General features: G+C 42.3%; 1 protein-coding gene across 4 annotated transcripts in view; it reads left to right on the top strand.

The window, feature by feature from the left end:
- Positions 1-22,506, top strand: part of ppargc1a (peroxisome proliferator-activated receptor gamma, coactivator 1 alpha) — a 392,529-nt gene extending 370,023 nt beyond the window's left edge. For 2 of the 4 annotated variants that reach the window (XM_066681575.1, XM_066681577.1), the window contains exons 3-13: positions 2,734-2,925; positions 4,136-4,255; positions 5,007-5,364; positions 7,074-7,119; positions 7,311-7,384; positions 11,219-12,263; positions 13,419-13,511; positions 13,929-14,049; positions 16,158-16,279; positions 17,191-17,342; positions 19,647-22,506. In XM_066681575.1, coding sequence (XP_066537672.1) covers positions 2,734-2,925; positions 4,136-4,255; positions 5,007-5,364; positions 7,074-7,119; positions 7,311-7,384; positions 11,219-12,263; positions 13,419-13,511; positions 13,929-14,049; positions 16,158-16,279; positions 17,191-17,342; positions 19,647-19,750 — 2,427 coding nt within the window. In that variant the 3' untranslated portion in view covers positions 19,751-22,506. Of the gene's footprint in view, positions 1-2,730; positions 2,926-4,135; positions 4,256-5,006; positions 5,365-7,073; positions 7,120-7,310; positions 7,385-11,218; positions 12,264-13,418; positions 13,512-13,928; positions 14,050-16,157; positions 16,280-17,190; positions 17,343-19,646 lie in introns of all 4 variants that reach the window. The other 2 variants (XM_066681574.1, XM_066681576.1) reach the window with 1 other exon arrangement.
- The last annotated feature ends 221 nt before the right edge of the window (positions 22,507-22,727 follow it).

Below are 22,727 nucleotides of genomic sequence, written 5' to 3'. Positions count from 1 at the left end.
TTTGATATTTGTGTGTGTGTGTGGGGGGGTACAATAAAATGCAGTACAATTACGTGGTCAAAGCTGTGGCTAACCGCAAGCAAGCTGCAGACCAATTTAACAAACGTGTTTTCATTCTGAGTGCATTTCAGAGAGAGAGAGAGAAAGAGAAAGTAAGTCTATTTGAGATAAGATCGATGTCTTTAAAAACTTCCCCTCATGCCAGGTCTTTTAATGTCTCTCATGACACTCCCTGCTCATAATACAGAGTAATCACCCTAAATGTTGTTATGCGTTCCTTTTTTGATCAAGGCCTTGTTATTTTCTACTATTGTCAGTTGGTCGTGATGGTGGCTTATTCGAACAATTAGTGCTTGCTTAAATGTTCTGCTGGCTTTGGTGTACAAAAGCATATTTAGAAACGCAAAAGAGAAAAAAAAAGCATTGCCTGTTATCAGTGGCATGAATTGTATCTTGGGAACACAATGGCTCGGGTGGAACTCAATAAAAGAGTTGAAGCAAGGACGATTTCAAAGACAGCCTGTCTGATAACAAAAGGGCTCACCTGATAATGAACGACTCGTGAGCGCTGCCTTGCCTCGGAGGGAGGTGGGGGTAAAGGAGAGGGGAATAGTGGTGGAGATGGAGTGAAGGCGTCCTGGGCTTGCTAGTCTTTTATGGCTAATTGAAGCATTCGGAGTAAAACAGCCGTGAATGGCACCCTTTAGAATTAAAGCAGGTTAATATATTGTGATCCCACAATTAGCCCACTTTTTTTTTAAGATCTGTTTTATTCTGTTGGGCCGTTAAATGAGAAGGGTAGGCCGGGGATATTTTTTAAATGCTAGTTGTTTGTTCATTTCTTTCTTTATTTATTTGACTTTTTCTTCCAGCCCGGCCTCGCAACACTTGCCTTGGGCAATCGATGAAGATGTACGTGCCAATCAGAGATTGCACGCAATTTGTGCCAAATCTTCCCTTCAGCATCTGCTTTGGCAGTGGCTACTGCGCCTCTCTCATTCGGAGTATCAGTTACTGAATGGAGTTTTAGCATTCTGTGGTGGAAACGGAGTGGTGAAAGATGAATGCAAGTGACATGAATGCAATTTCAGGTATGACCCTCTGCCTTTGTTTGTTGAACAATCAAAGGCCATGTGTCGTTTAAGAATGGATACTATGCTTTGGGTCATTCTAGCCATGGTGTCATGCTATTGTGAGGAATAGTTTCTCCTGTAAATGGACTAGGTCAGAGAATACAGTTTGTTGAGCACTAAATGATGGATCTTTTTTTAAGGGAGATGGAGATGCAGACATGGGACTATCAGCTTGGCTGGACCAGTTTTATCTGTTCCAGTCTGGAACCTAAAGTTGAAACCAATAGCTGACCATTAAAGCAATGTTTAAAATTATGCCTCGTGATCTAATCCAGGCGGCACGGTAAGTGCCTTTTAGTTTTTGTTAGCTGCTGGTATTCATGATGTACTCTGTTTTAAAGTGTTGAAATTAGGTGATTAAAAAGCTGCTGGGGTCCAGTGAAGGGATTGGAAGTCGTTAACCAGCAATTAAACAGCATGCTTATTCATAAGAAATGATCATTTTCAACAGAGACTCCAGAAAGTTGTGCTACATCTTTTTCAGGGAAGCTTTGCTTTGTGTTTTCCTCCTCGCAGTGTTTCATCAAATCAGCACTATCAATTACTGGGGTTCGTTAAGTAGGGGGGAGAGGGAATGGCCCCTGTTTTGATTTCTCAAAAGCTGCTCCTATGAGGATAGGGCCATGCTGGCATGTAATCATGGGAAACTATGAATAGAAAGAGGATCAAACAGGGTGATCGTTGCACATGGGACTGGAGGCTAAGCAGCGCAACACCCCTATCTAAAGAGGACTCTTTGCCTGCAGCCACAATGAATGCGCCCGAATGCTATCGGCAAGCGATACTAATCCTGTGGTGTGCATAAAAGGATTTGTTCTTGTTGGGCTGCATGTGCCATGACCCACAGCAGTTTGGGTGTTTATCTTCTGTGGTTGCTAAGTCCCATGGGTTTTGGCTGTGGAACTTCCAGTGCCTGTCACAGCCCCTCCTCCTCCCCTGTTGCTACTCCTCAGACACAGCTCACTTGACAAGATTTTTTCGTTTTTTCCACAACATTATTTATTTCATTGGTAAATTGGAGATGGCTGGCCTTTATTTTGAATTGGACAGTGCCTCATCTCTATCTCTGCCTCTGTTGTCAGTTCTCTAGCGCCACTTTCAAAACATGGCATTCATTGATCATTAACAGATGATAATTATCCCTTATCGAGAAAGCTTTTGCAACATCTTGTAGACTAAGAAACTTGCCTCCCTTCTGTGAAAAACCAAGTCCTAGACTGGAGCTACTCAACCTCCGATCCATTGTTCCCCCTCCCTTCCCTTTCTTTCCCTGGGTAGTTGCTGTGTGTCAGCCCAGTTAATGGGTTTCTTAGGGGAGATATTATTTTGGTCCAGTAAGCCGCATGCTTAATGTATGACTGACAGCACTGACTCATGTGGCTAAGGCAATTTGTAGTTGAAAGAAATTTCTGTGCACACTTTTTCCCGTACAGCACTGCAGAAAAAAACCCTTTCTATATTCTATTAACAATGGAGCAGCACCCCTCCCTCCGGTGCTTGCGCCAACATAGAGACAGACAGAAATCGACTTCTCCAAACTAAACTGTCCTATTTTCTCCCACTGTTCTTTCACCCCTTTCCTTTTCCGCCTCCTAAGAAGATAGATGAGGAAAATGAGGCCAACTTGCTGGCAGTGCTCACAGAAACCCTGGACAGTATCCCGGTGGACGAGGACGGATTGCCTTCGTTCGAGGCCCTGGCAGATGGGGACGTGACTAACGCCAGCGACCAGAGCTGTCCCTCCACCCCTGATGGCTCGCCACGCACCCCAGAGCCAGAGGAGCCCTCCTTGGTAAGGCTCCCTTCCCCTCTCCCTCCACTTCTGCATGCCCCTCGAATCCCCCCCGCTGCCATGAACCATGTCCAGCCCCTCTCCTTCTGCCTCTCGCTCTCACTCAGCCTCTTTCAGAGCCACATTCTCTGTTTCCCCTGCACTCCCTGCCTGGACCTCGCATGCACAGATAAGGAGATGCTCCAGGCCCGTGACCAAAAACGGGCACAGCCTCTGCAGGCAGGAGCTCTGGCAGGCCCAGCATGGTGTCTGTGGGTAGAACTAAGCCATACAGCACAGATGAAAGAGCAAACCAAAGTGGATCAGTGTTCTTGAGGTGTTAATTGTAGTGTACATTAGTCCAGAAAGAAACATGAACAGTGGTGGACTTGGAATGGTGTCATGGGGTCCATGGAGTGAAAGTACAGCAAAAGGCAAGAAAGACATGATTTCACTCTGCACGGGTAATCCCTGGAGTTGTTAAAAATAATAGTTATTAAACAAAATGGCCATGAACGAAAAGCAGAAGTTCTTACTTTATATGGATAATCTATATCAATGTACCTTGCTCAAAAGCTGTGGCACTTGTTATGGGTCACAAGGCATACTTGCAGCCTTCCAGGATTAAACCAGCTGGTTTGGAACCAAAATAGTGGTCTAAACCAAGATTCTACCAGCGTGGACCCCTGACCTGTTCAGCCTGTTTATTTCTTTTTCATTGGCCATATTCAGTACAATCAGTCGTCCATCATGCGAGTCCAGTTTCCTGTATATATTCACATCACCCCCTAGTTTTTTATTTTGTTCATCACAGAAATATTTAAAGAATATATAGAGGTATGTGTTATGACAACACTTACTTGGTTGGGGTTGACATTTTATCACAAACAGGTAATAGTACTTGGTGTTATTGTTTTTTTTTCCAAAAACGTGAACATATTAAAATGAATTAATTAATTAAAAACTGGCTTTCTGCTTTTAATTGTCATAGCAGTTAAAAAAAATATATCAGTTCAAATGTTACTCACATTTCAGCAGTTAATCTACATTTTAGCATTTTCCATTGTTTAAAGCCTATACACACATCAACCTAAAGAGTCAGATAAATGACACTAATATCATTACAACGAAATCAAGTCTCATCTTTTGCATTCATTCATGTCTTTTAGAGGTTCCTGTGTTTGTATGATACCACTATTGTCATCTAATTGTTTATATGCTTCATTTGCAGCTGAAGAAGCTCCTCTTGGCTCCACCTAACTCCCAGCTCAGCTATAATCAATACCCAGGGGGCAAGGCACAGAACCATGCAGCCAGCAATCACAGGATCAGACCATCACCTGTTACTAAGGTAGCTATACACCACATGTTTGTTTCCTTGTTTGTTCCACTTATTACACTAAGATTGTGTATATGCTGTGGTTTCTCAGAAGTACAATGAAATTATGAATCAGAAAGAGACTTGTATCTCGATCTTAGCAAGTGGTACATATTGTTGCTGTCCGAATAAAAACGTGTATCTCCAAAATAGTAACTTTTGGAGCATTTCTATTGGTCCATTCATCCTAAAATCTCCCGAAATGTGAAGGACTACTGCTGTGCCTAAATTATGTAATAAACTAAAAATAGACAAAAATGGAGATGTAAATCCAGATTTAGTAATTCCCTTCTGTTAAATGTATTTTGAAAACTTATAGACTATAGGCTCAAGCTCCGTTATTCTCTCTGATACAAAAGCAGCATTTATTAAGTATAATACATTTTTATAATGTGATATTTAGTCTAATTTAATAATTATCATCTATACATATGATATGCAACCCACACACATTCACACGTTCCTCTCTTTGAGGAGTGAATTTTCTTTAATGACTTTGACTCCAGTGTTTCGTGAGTGCTGCACATGGCAGGCTCCCAGAGGACACTGCATTGCCTTTTCACTGCCTCTGGCATGTGGATCTCACCGGAGCTATCCTGAGTCTTTGTAATTAAGATGATGGGTGATCCATGCTTGCTTTGCCCTGTGCAGAGTACATCATCACCTCTGTGCTAACTGACTCTGTTCTCGCTCTCTCTCTCTCCCTCTCTGTCATATTCTCTAGATGGAAAACCCCTGGAACAGCAAACAAAGAGGCATCTGTCCCCAGCCAAACCGGCTGGTGAGACGCCCTTGTACAGAGCTGCTGAAGTACCTCACGGCCAGCGACGATGCCTTCCAGACCAGAGCCAGTGAAGCCAAAAGCACCTGGTCAGGCTGCGGCAAAGATAGGGGTGGGCCTGGTCCTTCATCCTGTTCGTCCTCTTCCTCTCCGTCCTCCTCATCCACCTCCTCCTTCTCTTCTCTCTCCTCCTGCTCCTCTTCTACTGCCTCAAAGAAGAAGACTTCCTCTGCCTCCCTGTCATCGCCGCAGCAGCAGCAGCATCAGCAGCAGCAGCAGCTGGCAGCGCAGGCCCAGAGAGGTGAGAGCCAGGCTGGAGCGTGTAGTGTGGCTGGTGAGGGGGCAGGGCTTTGGCGGCGGTGTACACACAGGGAGCAGTCCACCCCTGTTGTGCCATCCTGTGGAAGTGGCTGTGGCCACGCCTGCTCCAGTGAAGAGGGGAGGCCGCCGGGCCTGCAGCCAGGTGCAGACACAGGCAGCCTGGCCGCCGCCCGCTTCATTAGGTACATGCACTCTTACTCTCTGCCGCCTAGAGAGATGGGTCGCTCAGGCAGCTGTGGCCGTTGTCTTGAGGCGGGCGGCTGGACTGGGGTGCGCACACAGGGTGCAGTGCGCTCCTGTTGTGCAAGCCGTGCCAAGAGGCACGCCATATTAACTGTTAGGAAGAAGGGGCAAGAGCATCCCATGCTCAGCCAGCTGCTGACTTCCAGGCCCAGGCCGGCCCGTTACCGGGCTCACCTGCACATGCCCTGTTTTCCCCAGACAGAAAGCCAAGAGCCACCCGCAGTGACTTCAAAAGATGAAGGGTGGGGTGGGCATGTAATAAAAGCTAGTCTAGAACAACAGAGCAAAACATCTGTTCCAGAGTTCCAAGAACCGCGTCAGGGTGAGCCATCAGACCTTGACATTTCAATGCTGAGCGACTTGGACTTAGAGAATATTTTACTGAAATTAGAGCAAGAGACAGGGGATTCCAAAGATTCAGTGAGGCAAAATAGGGTGGGTGTATATGATGATGTCATAGGCAGCCCTGTGTCATTCCCATTGGGCTTGTCGAGTCCACTCTTCCCAGATTTTTTAGTTCCAGAGCACACCCCCTCCGCCACACAAGAGCAGAACCCACACAGACAGGCACTCTGCAGGCACCTTGATGACCAGGTCCCACCACCGTTAGGTAATAATTGCTGCATCCCTACCCTCTCTCTTTTACCTCTCCTCCTTCTAACTGCTTCCCAGTTTGACTACAGACTAACCCTGATGCTAACTTCAACTACACAAACTAGATATGCAGCCGGTTGCATCATGCTTTTCAGAAGGGTGACATTCTGAGTGGGTACAGACCCGTCACTTGAGACAAAAGGAGGGTTTGTGAGCCAGCAACCTTGACTCACAAATGCATCTGGAGTCCACCAACTTCTAGCTTGGAATAAGCAAAAGTGTGCTTTATTTCCATGTGGTCTCAGGCAAATATGGCTGCCTTGACATAGCTGTCTAACTGAGAGATATTCCCTAGCTACAGTCGGAGACAGTCGCAGCCTCAGGCAACCGCACATGCTTCCTCGACTCTTCTTTCTTCTCCTGCTTTGGTTTAAACTGCATGCCAAATATTTTACTGTTTCTGTTCGGTTTCCACCATTGCCATTTGTAATACGTGTGCTGTTTATTTTCATTTTCAACTCATACTCTTTTCATTTTCTGTCTTTTGTGTTGTGGGGGTACTTTCACATGGGTTGGATATCTGGACACATACCATCATTTCATCCTGCCTCAGAAAGTGTGCAGTAAAACCAAAATGAGACTGAAAAAAAAAATGGGGTCAAGATAGAAATCATTAGCTTGGTTTATGTTAACTTCTTGGCTGGATAGTAGTCTGGCCGCTTGGGTTGGGACTGCCACATCATCACTGTTAGTAATCAAAATCTGAAATGGATATGTAGATGTGGACCTGATATCTTTTAGGCACAGTGTGAACTAGTTAATTAATTACCCATGCTCCTTTGTGTTCTGCAGCCAAACCAACCACCTTGCCACTTCCTTTGACCCCAGAGTCTCCAAAGTAAGTGAGAGAGTTTTTCCACCATTCTTGTAGAGCAGACAAAATCTGAACTAAAGCACCAAAGAAAAAGTGATCTAATCCAACAAAGAGGCACTTTTTTTAGATCTCATTCCATTTGTAAAACCACACAACCATTTAAAAGTGCCCTTTCTTTGTTATTATATTGTTCTTTTTTTGTTCATGTTTTGCAGTGACCACAAAGGATCTCCATTTGAGAACAAGACCGTTGAACGCACATTGAGTGTGGAGATCTCTGGAACCCCAGGTATTCCGATCAAGATTTTTGTTAATACTTCATATGCTGTCCTTTTTTCTAACAATGTTTCTGTGGCACTAAAATGTACATATCTTTAATAAGTGGGTAATAAGTTATATTAAAGTTATATTATACCTCAAAAATAGTGCAATAGTTCTGCTGTCTCTTTACCTCCTTTTGAAGAGTCAGTAAAACATTGGTTTTGGTCTTTGATTGGAAGTAATTCTCTCTCAATATATCACACCAAAACTGATGCAGCATTAGTATTGCTCTAATTAAAGCTGGCTTGAGGTTGGCTGAGATTATGGATGTTTTGTCTGGTATTCTAAATGTAGGCACAGCTGTAATTTCCAAGATTAATTTCCAAGCATTGAACATTTATGGGAAGAATTCAATTTACCAAATAGACCAAAATACATAGATTATTATTCTTACTTTCATTATTTTTGTCCACTTTTAAGTAATATATAACATTGGGAGAGTTAAAGGTATTAAGTAATTAAAGCCAAATTAATATCAGTTACAACACAAGACTTCAGCAGTTCTCCTCTTCCTCTTTTCTCTCTGCCTCAGCATAAATCATGCAGGTAATTATTTCAGTAGCCCCTATGCAGAGATTAATCACTCTAGGTCAATAAAAACAAAATGGCTGCCCTTTTCTTCTCCCAGTGTGTCAAAATGAATTCGTCATTTGATATTCATTTACCACCAAGTAATGGCTCTCAATGCACAGATCTGACTCACCCCTGAGAGTCAGGGAGACACTTTGTTTGGTAATTCACACTGACTGAGACTGTCTCACTTTTGACAGGATTTTTTTGGAGGGGAGAATCTATCGTTTCTAGGGACTCATCCATTTGAATAAAATGTGACTCTGCTTCTTATTTTCATAAGAGTTAAAGGTTACACTGGGTCTTCCTTAAGGCTATTGAAGTTATGCTCAGGGATAATCAGGAGCTATTAATTTTTCCCCTTTATTTATTGCACATGGCTGTGTCTCTTAACCTTAGGCAAAATGTAGCTCCATTTCGTACTAAATGCAGCTGTACTGCACAAATTTTTATCCTGCCGCCTTACACAACAGAGATTTGGGATTAGATATTACCGTAAAACAGCCATTAAGGTAAGCACTTTGATGTAGAGCCTTTCCACTTAAGGATTATCTTACCAGGGTCCTGTAGTGTTGATGCCTCCAACGGCCTACCTTGAGCTATCCACATTCAGATAATGTGGAGCTGCATAGGATAATTCATGTTACACCTGATAAATTGGCAAGGAGTCAGAGCAAGGCTTCTGAAATGTTTCAGTCAGAGTACATTTCCATTTAGGAAGCAAAAACCAGCACGTTTCCTTCCACAGGGTTCCGTAGCTGACAGTTTCAGTAGTAGTTGAGGTAATGCTGCATTAAGTGCCGAAGTAAAATGGTGCAATAGTTATGATGTTTTAGACAGTGTTCAAGTTAGTTAAAGCTGATGTGGTGAAAATGACTGAAGCAAGACACCTGCAGAATAGAAAGTGAGCAGGAGCTAGGATACTGTTCCCTAATCCCCTCCTCTCTAATAGATTTACTGTGGGCTGCTGGTGTCTTTAATTATGGTATCTATGACACCCAGGTCATCCACGTGTCACTCCTCGCATGGCTTTTTGAGATTACCACAGGGATCAGCTCCGTAAGCTTTAGGTAGTAATGCGTTTGGAGGTCCTTGTGTAATTCACACCCAGATGGAAACAGGTGAGAAAGCCCACAGCTGGATGATTAGTAATTGTGTCTATGTCACATCCATCACCGACTGAGCGGCATATATTCATCTAATTCTGATTTATTCCAAAGGCTCTTACTTTACGATCATGTGTGCATTGTTTTGCCCAGATGGCGTTTCACTGGTGCAGCAGAAGATCCTTTGACAGCACCCCTCCTCCCCACTTTTCATAGCTCATTGCACTGGTGTAATAATACATCTATTTTGAGACCCTTATTATTTGAAATACGGCATCAGCCATGCTGGTTTAGCTGCTAAACCCTTCTGTGAGACAGACACATAAAATTGTAAAGATTGCTGTACAGACAAAAACAAAAAAAAAAAAAGGGAGAGACAGGAGCATTCCCAAGAGCTAGTCTGTGACCCTCAAATCTGACTCCAGCCTAATGATCGGACCTATATAGTTAAATCTAGAAAGAGCCTTAAATAAAAACAAGAAGTGCAAGACGTGCACAGCTCAGAAGCCTGTCAGACAAATTTTCAAATAATTCCCAGAGAAGAAAGACACAGGGAAGAGATAAGAGGGGATAGAGAGAGGGGGAAGGACTACATTCAGATGTTTGTGCAAGTGCATTAACAATGTCGTAAAATGGCACATCTCAGGATTTCTCATATAACTGCCATCTGGTGCCACATAAATCTGTCAGGAGTGCCGTGGTTCATGAGCGGGATGAGGTGGCACAGCCGAGGAGAATGATAACACATTCCCCAGCATACTCTGTGCTCTTACTCCAAGCTTAAAAGCATGCGATTCATATATATACTAAAGTAAGCCATCCACATGAGTATAGGATTTAGGTCAATGTTCACCAACCTTTTTACGTACAAGACCACCCTTTGAAATGTGAAAAAATGAAAGATCTACCAGCGTAAATGCCAGGCTTAGGCTACTTAAAAACAAAGCTGTTTTTAACATACAATTAAACTGTTTACTTCAGTAATGTACAGCTGAGAGTTGGCTGAGGTACTTGGTGCCTGAGGAAACAGGTGTTCTGACATGGGCTACTGATAACTATCCTACACCAGCCTTGTGCATGCACCACAATTTTTAAAGTTTTCAAGTGTTTTTCATGGGATGTGTTTTCCTCCGGTGCATTATACAATCTTAGCTTACTGTTTGTTTCAGCGTTCCAAAACTGCACATGCTGTAAGAAATGATCAAAAAATTAATGTATAAACAATGTATTATCAATTTAATTACCTTATCTTTACCCCAAAAAGGATATTTAGGCTGTGCATGTCTCTTGCTTATACTTTGTTTTGCCTATCCAAATGCCCTACATTTTATTTAGGCGGCTGTGCTTATGAAAGTACTCTACGGTCGCACATTTCCACACGGTAGCACAACTCAGAACACCCGGGGTTTAGTGTGACTAATGCTTGTGCTGTCATTTGTGTAATCTGAATGAAATATTTGTATAATATCTCCTGTCTTGAAACCGCACCGCCAGTCTGCCGTCGTGTTGGGTCAGACTGGGCAGAAACAGAGCCACATCACTATTGGTCAGGGACGTGAATTTGCGTGTCGGTATTCGCGGACATGAACGCTGTGTGTCATTGGCTTTGTGTCCCTGCTCAAGTAGCTCGCGAACCACTGCGGATACAGAATGACACAGTTATAGTAACTTAAAGGACATAACCGAAGAAGCCATGGTTTATTGCGATCAACTTGTTGCCGACCACTGATTTCGGTACTTTAAAGTCTTTCTCATGGTTTTGCCCGGCTAAAAAGATCCGTATTTTACCAAGGAGTGTTCTATATTCTATTTCCAGACTTTCTTTCCTTAATAAGATGTAGCTATCTGAGAGACTATTTTTCCCCTTTCATTTTAATGAATGGGGTTGTCCAAGGTCAGGGGGAAATCATGAGAAGTGACTCTTGTGCTCTTTCAGTTTGCCATCTGAGTTTCATTTATCTGTCAATATTCTAATAAAATGTGAATCAGGGTTAAAGCTGAAGGAAAGGAATATTTTAATCAAGGGTACTCACTGATGGAGGAGTTGGACATTAATTAAACCTGAATCACAAGTGTAAAACATTCGGCTTGAATTTACGTTTTTCTGTCTTTCCTCCTCTGTGCAGGTCTGACACCACCTACCACGCCTCCTCACAAAGCCAGTCAAGAGAACCCTTTCAAAGTATCACTCAAAACCAAGCTGTCTTCATGCTCCTCTTCAGCCCTGACGAGCAAGAGGGCCAAGCTGAGCAATGGAGGCCCTTGCCCTCAGCTATCCAGTGGCTCCAGCAGGAAGGGCCCAGAACAGACTGAGCTATATGCCCAGCTGAGCAAGGCATCCTCTGCCTTGCCTCTGGGAGGCTCAGAGGAGAGCCGGGGCAAGCGGCCCACGCCCCGTGTTTTTGGCGATCATGACTATTGCCAGTCTGCCAGCACAAAACGACATGGCAGCACCATGGCTGCCTCGCTAACTGGGCCGACAGAGGGCCGGCATGTAGAATGTAAAGACTCAGCCATGCCGTCCTCTACTACTACTACATCCTCTTTGTCTTCCGTCTCCCCTTTGTCTTCCTCACTGGCCAGGCAGCTGCAGGGCCTTACCCCCACCATTCAGGAGGCTTCTCCGGACAAGGAGGCTCAGGGGCAGGACCACAGCTCTGTGCTGAGTGCCAAAACTTCAGCGGAGTATAACTCTAACTCTGCTGGCAGGAAGCTGCTGCGAGACCAGGAGATACGGGACGAGCTCAATAAGCACTTTGGCAACCCTCAGCAAGCCTTCTTCAAAGAGGGTGAGCAGAGAGGATCCCAGCCACTTGAAGAAAGTGACTCTGGGGATGAAAATTATTACCCTTTTGGTAGTTACATGCACACGATTTTGCCTGACTTTCAGAATCTAGAGTTGGGCCGTGAGCGTCTTCTCTGCTCGTGGGAAGGGACTCCGCTGGAGCTTCTCTTTGACCGCTCACCCTCCTGTTCTCCGTCCAGCAGCACACCTTCGCGGAGCTCAGTCTCACCACCCTCAGCTCAACTCTCTCCTCGCCACTTCCGGTGGCCCCTGGCCGAGGCCCGCTCCAGGTCCCGCTCCAGGTCTTCCTCACACCACAGACGTAGATCCCTCTCCAGGTCTCCTTACTCCCGTTCCCTGTCCCCTGAGAGCCGCTCTCCCTCTTGGTGAGTAGCCATCTGTGGTCTCATAATCACAGTGTTTTTAATGACAAGGACACAGATGTGTACGGTTCAGTGAAAGGCCTACGCTGTGCCTGAGGTTTATTCGATGACAGAATCTGAGCTCAGGTGTGTCAGCAGGATATCTTGATTTCACATTGACTAAAAGGAGAATTGAGGATGTCCAGTGTCTTACCTGGTTTGTTCACTTCATTTGGAGCTAGCAGTTCACATTTGCATTCGCAAACTGTAGATAAGCCTTAAATTAATTTCAAGACGTATTAACTTGACGTCTTTTAATTGCGTCTTGATCAGGTTTGAATTTTTTTTTTTTTGGTCATTGCTTGAACAAATGAGTCTTCTGAGGGAGTATGTAAGGACCTCACAGCTCTAAGCAGTGAATCTTTCATCCTTTTTATGTGGGATTTTAGATTATGTCCCTCACTGCTTGACAGGGCTTTGTTGTTTTTAGTGGCAGCTGTTGTTTTGGCTCATCAGTGTTAGCCACTCGGTCCCTGGGAGATGAAAGTACCGGACCCCTTTAAAGGGGTTACATCATCACAGAACACGAGGGAGACAATATTTATAGTACTTCCTTTGATTTTGCACCAAAGGCAAAAGGAACCATAGTGAAAGAGAATTCTCCAAAAAAAAACAAAAAAAAACGGGGAGTTCCCAGACATTCCCGTGGTGGTCCACTGTCTCATTAGACTACTTACTGTAGGGGGTAGCATCAGTGCCACTAGCATTGGTGATTTACTGGTTGCTTGCATAAGCTGTTAGTTAATAGATCAAATCTCAGTAGCTTGTTTTAAAGTCAGACCTCACTCAGCAGTGAATGCAATGATCAGCTACAGAATTTTTATACTTGTGTTTAACATATTTATTTTTCTCTAGTTTTTTTTATTTGTGAACATATCTATGCCAACCATTTAGTTAGACCAGAGCTGACGTCTCTCTCCAGTGTGGTACTTTTATTCTAATGTAATACAGATCACATGAAATAGTCAGCGTGGGTCTAAAGCAAATGTAGGACCCAGCTCACAGTGGCCCTGTATATAAATACGGGGGGATATTTTTATTAAAGCTGAGCTTCTAATATATCAGAATAAATGCTAATCTAAATAAATAATCTTTCTTTTCTTATGATTCGCAATGCAGGTCTCGTCACACTACTGACAACAGCACTTTCAAATCCAGGATTCGCAGAAGCCCTCAGTCCCAATCTCATTCTGCTCTTGGTCGGCGGCCCAGGTAAATAACAAAATTTCCTTGCATCCCTGTAGCGTTAGCAGTCTGTTTTGCTTTCAAGATTTGAAATCCTTTTTTTTTTTTTTTTTGTAAAGGGAGTCAGCCATTTGCAAATGAGAAAAAAAGTTCTACTTTTTGGCACAAACCTCAAACTAAGCAGAAAGTAATGGCATGTGAAGTTGTGCTGACAGAAGCAGCTGGCCAATTCCTGACGTGCTCCCTCAAGAGTGCCTCCTATGGGAGCCATAACCTTTTGTGATGCAAGGAGACGTCTTATTAGTGCATTTGTTTGTCTTCTTTGCTTATAAATAAATAAATGTACATATTTCTGCTTCTTCGTTTCTTATGTTTCAACCCAGGGTTAAAAGTAAGAGAGCTTGCGTGACAATATTTGTATTTTTATTTACTTTTCTCACTTAGGTACAACAGTTATGAAGAATACCAGCATGAGCAGCTGAAGAGGGAGGAGTATAAGAGGGACTATGAGAAACGGGAGGGTGAGAGGGCCGAACAGAGGGAGCGACAACGACAAAAAGCAATAGTGAGTTAACATGATCATCCCTCTTATTATTTATGATTATTTTGGTTAGCAGTTTCTTTTTGTTTCTGGGTTAGATTTGCTTTGTGGGAGTACTTTCTGTCCTTTCTACTGCATTCTCACAATTTTCCTGCAGACTAGATGCAGCTCTCTAGCTGACTCCCAGTTCCCTGTTCTGACTATGCCTGCAGACAGCTCCGAGCACACAGCCTACCTCGCATTCTCCTTCAGTGAGGGAGTTCGTGCAAAGCTAGAATTCTGAATCATTCAGGCTACACGCGTTTCCTCTTTATCTCCCGGTTGTGTATTTTTAACGTCTCTGTGGCGTCTCAGAATGGTGTCGGATCCTATTAATCACACCACAGGCTAAATGCTATCGACTAGACAGTGGGGGTGGGGGGATCATGTTAAAATAAGACTGCACAAATCAAAGCTATGGAAATACGAGTCCCAAATTGAGTATATAGAGCGGATATCTTATTTTAAATACAATTCCCTTTAAACAAACTATCAATTCTGTTCTTCCCATTCCTGCCTGACTAGAGTGTGAAATGAGACAGGTTTCCAACTCAGTTCAGCCCTTCACTGATAAATGCACACGTCAAATAATGTACGCGTGACTTGGTCTCACCGTTCGCCTCCTCCACCCTCCCTTTTGCAGCAGAGAGACAATTATGGGTTGCGCGGGCCGAGCTGTCAGGAGAGGTTTGGGGGGCCAGAGGATGTGAGAGCTTCATATGAAGCGCCAGCCTCAGGGTGTCATCTTTAAAACCTTGCTGCATTTATCAGCTGTCAGCAACTAAACCACCAATTCAGCAAACACTTTTGTCTCCTACACTAACGCAATGGCAGGGAGGAAGGGCTGGAGAAGGCGTCATAGAGGAAAAGCAGAGTATTCTGGTTAATTTGTAATATCTTTTCCTAATCAGAGGAAAGGGCAAAGTCATGACCTGCACATGGCGTCATGTGCCAAGGTGTACCATTAGTTTCGTTCCAGGCAGTTGACTTACATGTGGAAGTGAAAGCAGCCCTCTGGAAATGACTACAAATTACATGTATTCGTAGATTTTAATCGGGACAATAGTGATTAAGTGAGTGAGGGCATAAATAAACAATGTCATTAATACAAAAAAAATGGCCGAAGGCTTGTGCTGTGTCTTAGCAAACAGAACTAACTGTGACCTTACTGTACTTTTAGTCTGTAGAGCAGTGGAGTAATGGGTTTCTGTTGTGTCTATTACAAATGTATTGTGGGAAGAACAATAGTCTGTACAGTTATATTTCTTCAGCAAACATACAAACAATGTAAATGTTCCCTGAATGGTACAACAATGGTCTTAAACCTCATCTGTGTGCCTTGAGTTATGAAGGTACACTCTATAACCAAACACTTGCCTGCCACAGAATACAGTGTAATTAAGATTTTTTGTTTTACCTACGTGTTTTGGAGACATATGCTTGAGCAATATCACCCCAGCAACATGAGTAGTACACCACTGACAGTTTAGTACCTTTTTTTTCCCCCTGAGAGGAGCATTTGTTGGGATTGTAAGCAAAGTAGCTGTAAAGGACTGATCAGTTATCAGCTTCAAAGAACATTCTGCTGAGACTATGACAGCAGCACCATTCACAGCTGAGGCCTGCATCCTCGAGGCTCTGTATTTAAAAAAAAAAACAGACAGTCCATGAAATACCCACAGCAGCCACTGTACATGACGGTGGAAAAGTGGAGAAAGACAAAGTGCTGTTCTATTTCCCATTAGCTTTTATCCTGTGATCATACTTCCATGGTCAGTTCTTAGTTGGCATGAACTGGAACATTCTAGATGAGTGGGCTGTTCAAAGCTGCCCCAATTGACTCTCACGTCAGATAAGAGGAAGAGTTTAGCTGCACTGCATACGAGTGGACTGCATGCACACGCTGGATGAAAGAGAGAGTAAAATACAAAGGAAGAGAGTCCTCCAGTCCCTCTCTCTGGACCGCTCTTGGCTTTCCCACAATGGTGAATGTTAATTACAGTCATGGAGCGAGGGTTAAGGGCAGAGAGACTGGAAAGACAGAGACGCTGTACTTCTCTAATCCCCCTCTCTGTCTTGCCTTTAATGACCAGGAGGAGAGGCGGGTGTTGTACGTGGGACGTCTTCGAGCCGACAGCACACGCTCTGAGCTCAAGCGCCGCTTTGAAGTCTTTGGTGAGATCGAGGAGTGCGCCATCAACTTGAGACATGACGGGTGAGGCCTGTAGCGAGTTTTGTGTGTGCGTGTGTGTGTGTGTGTGTGTGACTGCTCATTACATCAAGCCACATAGAAGAGCCAAATACCACCAAAAGCATTATAATTATTAGAAGTACTGAAATAGTTGTGGGCTGAAGCATGTATTTGTCAGGTACATTTGAAGATGTCAGTATAAACACAGAAGCATTTTGAAAATCTAACACATTTGATTTCAGAGGTACCTGTTATAGCTGGGATATATTTATAATTTATCTGTATAGATTTACAAATAGGGTAAATGATTAAAATGCAGACATCTCAAGAGTGGGTGCCACGGTGGCGCAGTAGGTAGTGTCGCAGTCATGCAGCTCCAGGGGCCTGGAGGTTGTGGGTTTGATTCCCGCTCCGGGTGACTGTCTGTGAGGAGTTGGTGTGTTGTCCGCGTGGGTTTCCTCCCACAGTCCAAAAACACACGTTACAGGTGGATTGGCGACTCAATGTGTGTGTGTGTCTGTGTTGCCCTGTGTTGCCCCCTCCAGGGTGTATTCCCGCCTTGCGCCCAATGATTCCAGGTAGGCTCTGGACCCACCGTGACCCTAAATTGGATAAGCGCTTACAGATAATGAATGAATGACATCTTAAGAGTAGCTCAGTGTAACACTCTTTTTCCAGGACAATATATATGTCATCAAATAATAGTTTGAAATATCAGCCAAACCTCTACACTCATGCAGTTCAATTTTTTTTAAAGGACATATCTATATACGTAGATTCGTTTACCTAGATGCCCATGGGAAGAAAAAAAAACAGTGAGGCATCACACTTTTATTGATCCCAGGTTCGCATTTATATGGCTTTAAACATCAGCTCGACGTTCCCAGCTTGGGGCTCCGCATAGTCTGACGCTTCATTTTCTCTTCCTGATCCAGGGACAATTTTGGCTTTATCACCTACCGCTACACTTGTGACGCCTTTGCTGCCCTTGAGAATGGACACACCTTGCGCAGGTCGAACGAACCTCAGTTTGAGCTCTGCTTCGGTGGACAAAAGCAGTTCTTCAAATCGAATTACACAGACTTGGGTAAGTGCGCCGGCTTGGCTCTGACCATACATAAGTGCCTGAAGTCACGACAGACAAAGGACTGCCTTTCAAAGCAGGAGAAAATAGCTGGGAAGCAAAAGGCTTGAGTGATGCCTTAAAATCAAAGAGGATGCTTTTGCCATATCCCCTCGAGGCTGGTATCTTTCTCTTAGGCATCGAAGAGGGCATATGAAGTTCAACAGGCACTCTGTTTTCAAACCCAAAATAGAACCATAGCTCTATATGTCTTTTCATTATAGCACAGCTAAAGGAATGTAAAAGGTTCACCACACCGTTACCAATAGTATGGCACTTTTTTTGAAAGTTAATTGGCGTAGTAGATATTCAGTGCATTAAAGCATGGGAAATGCCCCAGTGATGGTTTGATACCGTACACATGTGCATGCATATTTCATGCTTTGCCTCCCTGGATGGTTAGAGAAAGAGAGGATGTAAAAGAACAGTGAGGAAAGACTGGAAGGCGAGGTCATGTCCCATCAGTTCATTCTTCCCAAGCGGGCCTGTGTCTGCTGCTAGCTCCTGGGATGTTCAACAGAGGCTAGATCGTTATGACACTGAGCATGCACGTGGAGGGAGGAGTAAGAAAAGGAGAGAGAGGCTGAGATGTGACTTGGTGAAGGGGGTTGAGGGGCAGTCCTGATTTAATGAATTCTATCCCCATTTCTCCATACACTGCCATTTCTCTATCTTTTTCTAACACGCTCCATTTTTCTTTAGCTTTTCTGCCCCTTCTCCACCCAGTTTCTCCTCCACAACCTTTTTTCTTCTTTCTCATTATGTCTTGTTCTCCATTTCATATAAATGCATCTTAGATTTATGGTAATATTTGAGGTTTAAAAGCGTGTAGTGTATACAGTTTCCTATTCACATCTCCAAGAGACCATTTCATTTAAACTGTTTCTTATAATGACTGTCTAGAAAAGCATAGAGAGGTAGCAGTCTACAGAGGATTAAAGCACATTATGTATTACAGGTTAATGGTGCTGCTAGGAAACCCATCCTACGACCCCTTTCTAATCATAATGTCTGTAAGAAGGCTGTGTAAAGTCACACCCAAGCCTAATCTCCATGGTACAAATGTCAAACGTTTTTTTTTTTTTGGTGGAGGAAAATGGAAAGATGAATTGGGGGAATCCTAAGGGCAGTGTCTAAACACAGCAGCACTGGGAAATGCTCATTATGGCAAACGGAAGATCATTCTCTTCTGTGACTTTAATAGTTACTCGATTTTCCACCTTGCATTTATTTTCCGCAAAATGGGAGGTCAGGGAGGCGTAATAGTAGGGGACACTGGAAAGATCAGTCTCTGTATCATTGATGGCAGTGTAGGTCAATGGAAAGGAACAAGAGCATTTTCCTTCAAATAATGACGACATTACTGTGTATTTCAATGGCCGAGGGTAAGGCCAAAGGTATTCATATAGTGGATCTCATACAGCCTCCAGTGGAGCTGGGTGGCATTTGTTAACCTAAGGGACCATATAGAGAGGCATCACGTTTAGGAGTCTACCTTCTACCTTTGTACAAATTGACGGAGAGACCTTCGTCGTGTGGCTCTTTTTAGAAAACTGAGGGATTTACTCAGATTTTGGCCAGAAAAGCAGCGACAGGTTCTGTCAAAGATTGACTTGAATAATGCTACACCCTAGAAGTGCCCTCCTCTCCAGCTTGGGGCTGTCTTTTCCTCTCTCCTCCTTGTTTTCTGAGACACTGTCCATTAGTTCTAAGTAGAGCACAGGGGCATTTTTCATCCTTCAAGGTGTGTGTCGTGACACAATCCTCCCCTTAGCCATAGTATTAGATCACAACTGGCATCTCCTGCCTGCCATGGTCATTCCCATTTCTCACACACCCCAACTATGCCGCTGTCCATGTGGGGGCTCCATTTGTGAAGCTGCCTGCCACTAGAGATAAGACAGCCGTATTTATTATCATAGCTATAAATCATAATACAAGCCCTATGCCCACTGCTTTTTCATTTTTGTTGTACATTTGGTGTGTGTAGTATATATATAGACACAGATTAAAGTTTTAAGTTAATGATCTGCAGATTAAGAGAAGTTTCAGAAGGTCAAATCATGAGCCGAGGAACAAGTCTGAGATGTTTAAATTCATTTTGTAACAGCATGGTTTTACAGTGTCATTCTTTGGTAGAAGTCAACACTGCAGCAACTGTAAAAAGTTAAAATAGCAGCAAGTTTAAAATTAAAAAATTGACCATGAGGCCAGCGTCCCTGCTCAGGTCTGATGTCAAATTCTGTCAATATCTCCTGCTTCTTTCAGACTCCCATTCTGACGACTTTGATCCAGCTTCCACTAAAAGCAAGTATGACTCTATGGATTTCGACAGCTTGTTGCGTGAGGCCCAATGCAGCCTGAGAAGGTAACGAGCTCCAACACACCTGCTGGCTACAAAGAGAGGGATTTGCGATACCTCACTGTTGTTTCAGTCCTCTGCATTTGAGACTCCTACAAGCTTTACAGTGTAAATGGAAAGTCTATATAAGAGGGAAAATACATATATAAAAAAGGAGAAAAAGAAAGATTATATATATATATATATATATATAATCTATATATAAAGCAAAGTTTACATGAACATAGCTGCTGCAAAGCTGAGGTGAGACGTTACCTATGGGGATAGCCAATGAACCTTTGGAGGAGTGCACAGACGTGTGTGCCGTGCTGCTGTATGAGACAGTGATCTTCGAACAAGTTTTCTCCATGCACTGCTCCAGCCTCAGTGCTTTTAGGAGTGAAAAAGCGCAGCGTGTTCAGTCTGTTTTTATTTTATTAATATTACTTTTTATTTTGCCTTTTTTATTTAACCTGGTATTTGGATGTGGTGTTACACTATTGTTAAGAGTATGGGATTATTATCTTGTTCAAGAGAATATTGTCTACATCTTTGGGGCTAAAATATGTAGTCAAATATTTACAAATATTAAATGGAATATTTTTATTTTGTGTACATATCAAGGCAAATTCTTTATTTGTTACAGCTATGCACTGTAAAATGCAGCCTTTTTAAGATGAAATTTTCTTAATTGAGAATGTCAATCTGTAGTCATTATAATGATGTATAACCAACATGGTTGTTAGGTGACGTGATATGATTGTAAAAATGTGTATGGAGATTGGTTGCTTTTGGGGGAGCATGTGAACAGATTGTTTTGTTTTGTTTTAAAATGCCATTTTATGTATGATTTTATCGGATTTTAAGCTCTATTTTTTTGTTTGATTGTTTGTTTTTTTGTACACAACTTATGTATGTTTTTATCTCCATGACTGTATAAAAGCAACCCAACATTTTGAAGGAATCAATAAGCTTTTAATTTATTTCTATGTGCACACCAATCATGTTATTGTTGCTATTTAAAAAAATCACTTTCAACGATCGCTATTCCTCAAATGAAGAGATGAACAAATGTGCTCTTTTTTTAATGAGGAAAAGTTATTTATTACCATATTCTGATCAAATATTTATGATTGCCGTCTAATATGATGTGCAATTCAAATTTATTTATACTTTTTTTTTTTTTTTTTTTTTTTAGTTATTTAACATATCCTGAGAAAGATGTACAATGTTCTGTTAAAGTATCACTTCCTTTTCTATGGCTTTCAGAAAAAAAACATGCAGTTCATACGATAACCACTTGGCACAAAAAAGTGATTTGTCAGGTAGATTTCTCCAGGTCAGTTCATCATCCTGTTATTGTTTTCTACAAAACATAAAGCAATAAACTCATATTGCGGGTATTTGATCATCCTAAGATCTGTCTCATTGCTCCTCACACACTTGGTTATGTGAATGCCAAACTAAAGTTTACAGTTTCCTTTCCTGAATTTTTTTAAAAATCTTGTATTTGATGTAATATATAAATATATAAATATATATTACACTGATCTTCAAAATATTCACAATACTTATGAAAAATGAATAGTAATAATGAAAGACAAAAGATGTATAAAAAAAAAGTTAAAATAAAAAGCAATAAATTATTTTTCAAAGTTGTATTTTAGCTCATGTTGTTGTATGAATGGACCTGACCTAGTACCCAGACTCTGTCCGTGGGGGGGGGGGGGGTTCTTTCCGGGGTCTTATGTCAACACACTAAGAAAAGTATCATTTGATCGTTTGCTCCTGTGTATGTAATGTACATTAGCGTTTGGAAATGTGTGTCTTTTATTCAAGAAATAAAGAAAGAGAGAGAGAGATCACATTAGCAATGATCTATGGGTAAAGCAAGTACAGTTCTCTACCCATATCCCTCCTCCACTTTCAGTAAAGCCATATTGGTATTTTGTTCAGGTTGCGGTTCTTTTTGAAAGTTATACTGAATAAGAAAAGGCTTCGTTTTTATTCCAATCTTTTTGGTAACCCAGTATGAGATCAAAGAATCTGTGATGCTGCCCATATATCGCACTAATTTCCAAGTGACACTTAAGGTAACCTTGCAGTTTCTACTTCAATTAATGTCCAATTTAAATTGAGTGTAATAAGAAAGCCAGTCTCTTTTCAAAGGAGCCCAAGATCTTTTGTATTAATCCCAACAGACCACACAACACCTTTCATGAAGTATGATTGTGTAGATGAGACTGCGTCTGCAAAAGGTGGCAATATCAAAAGGGTGAAAAAACTCTTCACTCTTTGTTCTTTCTGTAGTGTTTTTGTTCTGCACAGAGCTTGGGTAGTGGTGTCATGTCCCATTTGATATGTGGCTTTAATCATTGTGATATAAAAATGCTTTGTAAATTGCTAGAGTAGCAATATAATACAATTTCCAGCGGGGTTCTTTATTCAACTGTGTGGCAGAGTTTTTTCTAATGTGAACTACTGAGGGATTTGCCACTACTGTATTCATTTGTATGTGGATGATCATATTTCACTTTGGAAGGACAGGATATGTGTTTGAGTGTGTGTATGAATGAGAGCACATGTGTGTAGTTATAATGATTATGTATTTGGGGTGGGGGGGGTTGTTGTTACCTTTCTTTTTTTTGTCTCCTATCCATGTTGCCTTCTGCGGAGTCCTTACCAATGCCTTTGTGGTTCTAGCTACTGTACAATATTTCTTGTGAATTTCTTTTTTTTGTTTTTTGTTTTTTTAATGTGCAATTCTCATCAGCCTCACCATGCCAATAAAGGGAAATGTGTTTCAAAGAAACGCACTGGATACCTCTAACTTGTGCCCCTCATTTGTTCTTTCCTTCTTTTTTTTGCGCTCACATTTTGGAATCAATTCACGAGCAAGAACTATGTAAGAAGTATCTATTTGTGTTCCATCTGATGAAATTCAGGTTTTAGTGTGTAGGTTAATTTTGCAATGAATCTGCAGAATATTCTGCATTATATCATTATGG

The sequence above is a fragment of the Hoplias malabaricus genome, chromosome 9 (genome assembly GCF_029633855.1).
Source record: "Hoplias malabaricus isolate fHopMal1 chromosome 9, fHopMal1.hap1, whole genome shotgun sequence".
NCBI lineage: Eukaryota > Metazoa > Chordata > Actinopteri > Characiformes > Erythrinidae > Hoplias > Hoplias malabaricus.
This window is presented reverse-complemented; position numbering and strand designations above follow the sequence as displayed.